The 9,423-nt window shown below is 36.1% G+C and overlaps 1 protein-coding gene across 1 annotated transcript in view; it reads left to right on the forward strand.

Moving 5' to 3' along the window:
• Positions 1-9,423, forward strand: part of LOC107744833 (low-density lipoprotein receptor-related protein 2-like) — a 133,525-nt gene that overhangs the window by 38,581 nt on the left and 85,521 nt on the right. The window contains exons 13-19 of the mRNA XM_016558655.1: positions 1,664-1,870; positions 1,964-2,166; positions 3,740-3,880; positions 4,018-4,221; positions 6,625-6,817; positions 8,837-8,962; positions 9,236-9,366. Of these exons, the coding sequence (XP_016414141.1) occupies positions 1,664-1,870; positions 1,964-2,166; positions 3,740-3,880; positions 4,018-4,221; positions 6,625-6,817; positions 8,837-8,962; positions 9,236-9,366 (1,205 nt within the window). The remainder of the gene's footprint in view (positions 1-1,663; positions 1,871-1,963; positions 2,167-3,739; positions 3,881-4,017; positions 4,222-6,624; positions 6,818-8,836; positions 8,963-9,235; positions 9,367-9,423) is intronic.

The raw sequence follows: 9,423 nt of genomic DNA on the forward strand, positions 1-9,423 counted from the left end.
GTGGGGAGAGTTCCCGAGGGAGACGTCAGACGCTTTTAATCTTACCCTTGCTTCCTCCACCTAATCCGTGTCCATTGTAAGCGCAATCATGAAGCTGATCTCAGATCTGGAGCCTCAGATACTGAGAACGGGAATGTTGTACAATGTCTGTGAGGATTAGTCAGACGTAATTAAGCAAGATGAGCTTCACAGAAACAGGGTCGTACGGCCAGGTGGCCTCCCGCTAAATTGAGAAGTGACAATAAATGCGTATAGTTGCATCGCTTTGGTGTTTGAAAATAACGTTCTTTGGGTATTCATTTCAAAATCTCGTTCTTATCCCCAAGGGTTTTATCCGTAAGCCGATGCTGTCCAAACTGAGCGCTAACAATATATTTGCGCAAATGCCATTGAAGACTCTTCATCTCTTTTAGTGCAACATGAGATTAAAGGATAATATTTATTATTTATAACATTTTACAATATAAATCATATTTACTTACTAATTTAGTTAGTAATTCCAGTTCTTCAACTTGCCAAGGCAACATTTCTAATTTCACTTTATTTTAATTAGTAAAAAAGTTTTTACTAGTTTTAGTTTCAGTTAACAGTAATAACTCCGGTTTGAACTAGTCAGTTTTAACCAGTGTTGGGGAAAGTTACTTTTAAAAGTAATGCATTACAATAAATGCGTATAGTTGCATCGCTTTGGTGTTTGAAAATAACGTTCTTTGGGTATTCATTTCAAAATCTCGTTCTTATCCCCAAGGGTTTTATCCGTAAGCCGATGCTGTCCAAACTGAGCGCTAACAATATATTTGCGCAAATGCCATTGAAGACTCTTCATCTCTTTTAGTGCAACATGAGATTAAAGGGGTCATATGATGCTGCTAAAAAGAACATTATTTTGTGTATTTGGTGTAATGAAATGTGTTTATGCGGTTTAAAGTAAAAAAAACACATTCTTTTCCACATACTGTACATTATTGTTTCTCCTCTATGCCCCGCCTTCTGAAACGCGTCGATTTTTACAAAACTAATCGGTCTGAAAAGCGAGGTGTGCTCTGATTAGCCAGCTATCCAGTGCGTTGTGATTGACCGAATACCTCAAGCGTGAGACGGAAATGTTACGCCCCTCACATACTGTTGATGCCGTGTCCCGGCCGGAGCAACGACACAAAAACATGAAAACCCATTACAAACGAGGCATTTGTTGCATCCAGTGGGGACATAAATAGCTTTGCTTTCACAACGAAGCACACAGCGTCTTCACAACATGGCGGCGGCATCAATACTACAGCGAGAATAAAAGTTACTCCTTCTTTCTTTGCGTGAACATTTGGGCGGCGTTATGCAAATCTTCCCACATAGTGAGGTAGATATGTGGGGGCGTGTTCGAACGAGCCGTTTTAGGTAGGTGTGGCTGACTCTTAACTTTTATAAAGAATATCTCTTTGGATTTGAGACTTTAGTCTTTGCAACTTTACAGATCTTCTTTATGCATCAAGAGCTTGTAACACTCCAAAGAGAAAGGAAAAAATGAAATTGCATCATATGACCCCTTTAATAAATCACAATTCGTCATTATAATGGGATAGCATCATTTAGGATTAGTTCCTCTTTCTATTTTAGATGATTAAAACAAAGTCTTGTGTCACAAAGAGGTTGTTGTGTTTGAGCTTAGGTACCTTTTCTTCTCTGACTGGGATACTTTGAATGGGGAACCGGGTTTGGAGAGGGCCTACATGGATGGGACCAATCGCTACGGGATCATCAGGACCAAACTCGGCTGGCCTGCTGGGATTACTTTGGACCTTGAGGCTAAAAGAGTGTATTGGGTGGACAGCCGTTACGATTATATTGAAACCACCACTTATGATGGCTTGCACAGGTATCTTCCTGGGGTTGCAGAGATGTTTTATTTGGAAATGCATGCTGATTTTTATCCGGAAGTCTATTAACTCTTATTTGAATTCTCCAATAGGAAAACTGTGGTCCATGGTGGGTCTGTGATTCCTCATCCGTTTGGCATTACTCTGTTTGAGCATTCGGTCTACTACACTGACTGGACCAAGATGGCCGTTATGAAAGCTAATAAATACAGCGACAACAGCCCACAAGAGCTCTACAGGACCTCTCAGAGACCACATGGCCTGACTGTGGTCCATGCATACAGACAGCCCTTTGGTAAGGAGCTGTGTTATGTATATTAAACTGTTGGATGTCGGCAACAAGATTGCAGTGCAGTTTTGGTTCTGGAAATATAGCATTGCATTGTGGTTTTGGTTATAGAAGTACTATCAAAAAAGAAAAAATTATACGCAATAAATCAAACAGATGAACCCGTGTTGTTATTGTTAAGTAAAACTGTTAAAATAATGTTTGTTCATTGAAATAAAGCTGAAATAAAATATAACTATTAGATTAGATATTAGAACTTAACTTAAAGGGATAGTTCACCCAAAAATGAAAATTTGATGCTGTCGAGGACGCGCTCAGGACAGTTCTGACATTGAGGTGAAAATCAGAGGTAAAAAACGATATAAATACTGTTCAGTTTCTTGCACAGACCGATCGTTTCGTGTCTTTACACATCAATGTATCGTCACGAGCCGCAGGGTTTAATTTGGTTTTGTTTGTGTATGTTTTTTTGACTCTCAAAGCCGTGATTCCCATTCACTTCCATTATATGACTGACAGACTGCAACTGTTTGAGTTAAAAATCTTTGTTTGTGTTCTACTGAAGAAACAAAGTCACCTACATCTTGGATGCCCTGGGGGTAAGCAGATAAACATCAAATTATCATTTTTGGGTGAACTATCCCTTTAAAAAACTTACATGGAAATAAAAATATTGGCTTTCACAACTGACTGAAATAAAACAGGTTAGGCTGAAGCACTAAAATGACAAAAACTGAAATAAAAAAAAAACTAAAATGTAAATAAAATTATTAAAACAAAATAATAAAAATTACGAAAGCACATGATAAAATTGCTAAAACTTAAACTAAAGTAAAAAAAAAAAAAAAGAACTAGAAAGATAATTCAAAATATTATTAAATTTTACAAAAGTAGATAAATATTACTAAAATAACATGCCAGTTTTACCTCAGATTATATTACAACTTTATTACATTACAACTTGTTATTATATAAAACTAAAATTCTGTTTTTTAAAATCAGAAGTCTTGTTTTTGTGGGAATTAACTACTTATTCTATAAAGCATTGCAAATGACGTAATTAAATTAAAAAATGTGTGCAAAATTTACTTGTTTTAAGTATAAAATACAAAATACTTAAATACAAAAGTTATTTTGCATGTTAATTTACATATGCAAATGTACAAACACATCAAATATATGCAAATAAATACATGAATAGTGTATATACAAAATGTTGAATATTTATATATTTTAATATATTAAACTGTATATATGGTGCAATTTATGTTCCCAATGACTTTGTTTACATCTAGGATTTGTGTTTGGTAATGCGCTCACAAGTGGTCAGCGCTAAATACAGGCGAAAACATGGCCCGAAAAGTTTTGTTATTAGTCACTGAATCCACACATGATGATAGCCTGATTGCATTGCATCATATCTGTAGTTTAAACATCAAGTTAATCTGTCCTGTTGTATCCAGGAATCACTGTGCTTAGGAGATGTTTTAAACATAGCCACTTTAAACAAAAATACATCATTAAATTATTGCTATTCTTTTTGTGATTTATTGACATGTACGTTTGTTTGATTGGACAGCAAGTAACCCCTGTGGCACCGATCGAGGAGGCTGTGAACACATCTGTGTTCTGAGTCACAGAACTGATAACGGCGGTCTGGGATATCGCTGCCGCTGCCGGATGGGTTTCGATCTGCATGCTGACGGCAAGAGATGCGTGTGTAAGACAGATCTCAGTCATACCTTGTGTCTTTGGTTACCATTGCATCTTTGCATCTTCAGGTCGTATCATGAAAAAACATCCTTTTGAGATGCAACAGCTTGATTTTTTAAGAAATATGCAATATGTGTCTTGCAGCTGTGAGGCAGTTTCTGCTGTTCTCCAGTCAGCTGGCGGTCAGAGGAATCCCCTTCAACCTGTCCACGCAGGAAGACATCATTCTCCCCATCACAGGAACTCCATCTTATTTCGTTGGAGTGGACTTCAGTGCTGCGGACAATTCGATTTTCTTCTCTGATACGGGAAAGGACATCATCTACAAACAGAAAGTTGATGGAACCGGTGAGAATGGCTGGTTTTTTATATGCATATATCAGTAAAGCTGCTGTAATCTTCTTCCAGACATATATGCATTTTATACATTTGTAAATGTATGTATGTCATCTTTTTATGTAAAAATATATGAATTTAATCAATTAATTCAATCAGTCAGAATACTATAGCCTGTTACCAATAAAATATGATCAACATCAACAAGAGCCATCATTGCATTGCTAAGGTGGCACAGAAGCTGGATCTGACATGGCATGTTTATTTACACAGACTGTTTAACGCTGCTCAGAGGTGGCATACATACATGTATTTTAAACAAAGTTATGGCATTAGTGTAATTTTAAATAGCCTACATATTAAAGCTTATAAAATGTAAAAAACAGGAACTTATTACAGGGTAGCACTGCAATATTATGTCGATTATTGCCCATAATATTCTAATAATGATTATTAAAGCTGATTAGTAGAATGCTTAAAAAAATGGCAGGTCAAAATCTAAACGCTTCCAATTGGCCATTGCATTTATGCACTCAACAGATATGTATGAGACTGTATGTAAAGGCCCGTTCACACCAGGAACGATAACTATAAAGATGACGATAAAGATATAGTTGTAAAAATCGTTCTCAGTATTAAAGAATAGTCCACACCACAACTATAATGATAAAGGCACAGAGAAGCGATATCGTTGGAATCACTTTAAGAACTTTTTTTTTCCCAGCTGATGAACGATAAAAATATTTACAGCCAATCATAATCAATCCTGCTATAACGAGCTTGAGAATTTAAAGAGGTGGACGAGCATGCGGTCAGAATAAACAGACGATATCGTCCGCTGGTGTGGACGCTAAAGTAGTTTTTTAGTATTTAATAATAACTACTTAATGCTAAACACTGCATAAAACAATGCATGAAAAGAAATGTTTGGTGCATCGTTAGAAGATTGAAATGCAATACCATAATCAACACTTTTTTATTCATTCTTACATTTCACTTATTCGTTTCGTTTATTCATTTTTATATTTCAACCACAACAGTTATAAACAAGTTGCTTTTTTTTTTAAAGGGGCATTTTTTGCCCCGTATCTTGAATTTTGCGAGCCGGTTTTAAAGGTAGGGTAGGCGATTTCGTAGAGGCTAACAATAGCAAGCTAGCTTTAAAAGCATAAGATCCCACCCTCCCTGCAAATCACTCTCCAAAGCCACGCCTCCTCCAAAACACATGAACGCACACAAGCAGACCAGAGATGAGAGATGACATTGTGGAGGGTTGAATTCAGCGCTGTCAGATTACCTCATGTTTTATTCACCGGTGAGAAAACATTACAGTACAAAGCGCATAATATTACAATAACTACGCCTTACATTCTCGCTTGTTCTGCAGTAGCGTAATGGAACGCACTGATGATGTATCATATCTGCACGAACAGGATGCGCGGAGGTATGCAAATATATATATGTTCACAGGCAAGCAGGACAGCTTATTGTATCCCTTGAACAGAGGCATATGATTGGACAAACATTTTACAGTCCTACGCCTTCCACAGACGATATCAATTCATATAAATATTTTTTAGACCACTTAGTGATTGCTATCGGAGTGCGAGAAGACTTTCAACCAGCATAACAAGAAATGTTTTTGAACCAAATCACCTACCCTGCCTTTATTTTCTGACCCTAATATATAATTGCTTGTATTGACTGGAGTGTTCTTCAGTTCAGATTTTCTTATTCATTTTGTTGGTGAAAAAAAGCACAAAATCTGTGCTCTGCTTGATGAAATGTCCTTTACTTCTAAGCAGATAAAGTGAGAAACTGATACTCACTGAATACTCCACTCAGCCCTCGGGATATTTGCTGTGTGCCAACAACACATTTTGCTGCATGTGATCTCGCCTATCAGCTGCCTTCAAAGGCCAACTATATGAGATAATGTGTTCGCTGGTGTTGGACTACATTTCTAATAGAAATCCAGGACACTAATACCCTCCTCCCCTGACTCAACCCAAAACAATATAGACTGTTGGCTTGTTTCATTCAACACCTGTGAGCCACATATAAGGGATAGCATATTCATTTGCACTATTTTCCCTTAGTAGCAAAGCTGCATTTATTTGATCCAAAAAAAGTAATATTAATTTAATTTAAAATACCTGTTTTCTATTTAAATATATTTTAAAATATAATTTATTCCAGTGTTGCAAAGCTGAATTTTGAGCATCATTACTCCAGACTTCAGTGTCACATGATGCTTCAGAAATCATTCTAATATGATTATTTGCTGCTTAAGAAACATGTATTGTCATGATCAATATTGAAAACAGTTTATTTTTTGTGAAAACTGATTTTTTGAAAAGTTCAAGGAGTGGGCTGCGCTCTAATCTTTGTGTTTCTTTGCTTTAAACTGCACAGGCAGGGAGGTTCTAGCAGCCAATCGGGTGGATGGTGTGGAAGATCTTGCTTATGATTGGATATCGAAGAACCTGTACTGGACGGATCCACGCTACAGGAGTATATCTGTCATGAAGGTCGCGGATAAGTCCAGACGAACCATTGTACGAAACCTCAACAACCCCAGATCCATAGTGGTCCACCCAGTGGCTGGGTGAGTGGTTTATTGGCTAGTCTTGTTTGTAATATTGCTATTAATATATATATATATATATAAGAAAAGTAGTTAATACTATGGCTCTGCTGTCTGCTGCCAGGACAATTGAAATGAACATAACCGTAACCAATTTGGAATGCTTTACATAGACATAGTGCATTGAATTAGGTGTTATATTTATATTTTCAGTTTTAATTTTAGTTTAAGTTTTGATATTTGTGTTATGTGCTTTTGTCATTTTTTTAGATGTTTTTGTTTCTATGTAGATTTAATTGCTTTCATTTATTTTTTAGTTCAGTTTTAGCAATTTTTAGTACTTTAACTTTTTTTTTTTTTTTAGTTGCCAGAGGAATATTTCAAAATTTGATTTTATTTAATTAATTAATTAATTTATTTATTTATTTATTTTTATCTGGAGTCTTCCATTCAGGCAATGTCACCAAAAATATTTTTTTATTTTATTTTATAGTTTTAGTTGGTGATGTAAACTGTTATTTAATTAATTATATTTATAATCAATATTTGTCTTGCATTACAGGATACATAAATATGCTATAGTTATGCTGCTATTGTATCTTTTGAAAAAGCTTTCACTATGATGCCTTAATATGATGTCTTACGAGATTTTGGAACCATTGCTACTGTAGGCCAAAAGTTGCATTCACAAAATAAACACACTCAAACTTCCTCCTTCATGGAAAAACGGGTTGTGACCGTGAGTTTGAAATCACAGGCACGTTCAAATGTCAACAGACACAATTCAGCGAGCGACCGTGAGCCAGAAACACAGCTCTTTCACCTCGCCTCTCTGTTTCCCTAAGACCATGAAAAAGCATTAACAATCGGGCCACTTGTGTCCAGTCACACCTTTCATAATGCAGGAGGTGCCCAGCCATTCATAGATTGCTCCTGCTTTGAACCTGGCACAGATAAAGGAGCTCTTTATGCCATGCTAGTGGGACATTTCCAATGGCTTCAAAGTCATGAGGCCTCTGGGCCCAGGAGACTAGATTAGTGCTGCATGAAGGCCGGTATTGTAGTGCACACTAAGAACTTGGCTTAACGGGGGAAAACCCCGCAGAGCACTCAGATAAACTATCTATACCTCACAGTTTATAAATAAAACCCAGCGGATGGTTTCGAATGTGTCCCCACCTATTAATCTGGCTTTTGGTGAGGGCACAGGGTGAAGATTTGTGGTGATTTTGGAATTGTTCCCTCATCCACATGCCGTCCCAAACCTGTATGACTTTTGGCCCCTCTTTTCAGTTTAATAAATGAGGACTGGGGCTGGCAAACTCCAAAGTGAATGGTATATTATAAAAGTAGTCCATATGACTTCTGAAGACTTCAGAAATTGAAGAAATACAAAAGAAATAAAAAAGAACAATTTGAACAATCGAACATTTGTATAAAATATACTGTACATAAATATACTGTATATACAGTGCTGTTCAAAAGTTTTTTTATTGAAAGAAAATAATAGTTTTATTCAATTAATGAAAAGTGACAGTTAATACAATTAATGTGTAACAAAAGATTTCTATTTCAATTATATTCATCAAAGAATCCTGAAAAATAATATGAATAAATAACAATATAAAATATAAATATATATATTTTAAAAATATAAAATATATATAGTTTAAAATATAAAAATATAAAATCAGTTAATAATATTGCATATTTTATTTTTTAATAATATTGCAAGACTTCTTTTAAAAACATTTTAAATAATCTTATCAAACTTTTGAACGGTATTGCATATATGTTTATATAACTCACAAGTAATATGAACAACTTTTATTGTACATTTAAGGTAGATTTGCGTCCTTTTTGAAGCTTAAAAGCTCTAGTGCCCGTTCATTGTAATTGCATGTAAAGAAGCTTGTGTTCGTCTGCGGAAATATAGTAAAAAAAAAATAAATAGGTATGAGGGTGAGTAAATGATGACAGAATGTTTATTTTTGGGTGAACTATTTCTTTTAAAGCAGTGTGTGTCTTTGTGCTCGGCAGTTATATTTTCTGGACTGACTGGTACCGTCCTGCGAAGATTATGCGGGCCTGGGGTGACGGGTCACATGCTCAGTCGATTGTAAACACCACTCTCGGCTGGCCGAATGGTTTGGCCATTGACTGGAGGTGAGTAACAGTTCCCAGAATGAAACTACAATCAATACAGCATTCAGTTGTGCTCATAATACTACAAACAATGATCCATTTCTGTTTCATTCATAAACCTTCCTCTCTTTGCTTTAACTTCGATGGCTTCCTGAAGCCGTGATTCATCATTATTTGTTTTGTTGCACATTCAATAGCACACTCACTCCTAATCTCCTTAAATCATGATCTGACATAATCCTGTTTCTCAGCATTGGTCTAAAACTCTCTCTTGATCATGTCTCTGCCTCTCAGTGTCATGCGGCTGTATTGGGTGGACGCTTTCTTTGATAAGATCGAGCACAGCAACTTTGACGGACAAAACAGGTTGTCTTTGGATCGCATCACTCAGATCTCCCATCCGTTTGGACTTACTGTCTTTGGAGGTGCGTCTATCTATCTATCTATCTATCTATCTATCTATCTATCTATCTATCTATCGT

This window comes from Sinocyclocheilus rhinocerous, unplaced genomic scaffold, assembly GCF_001515625.1.
Source record: "Sinocyclocheilus rhinocerous isolate Xijiao unplaced genomic scaffold, SAMN03320098_v1.1 scaffold528, whole genome shotgun sequence".
Lineage (NCBI taxonomy): Eukaryota > Metazoa > Chordata > Actinopteri > Cypriniformes > Cyprinidae > Sinocyclocheilus > Sinocyclocheilus rhinocerous.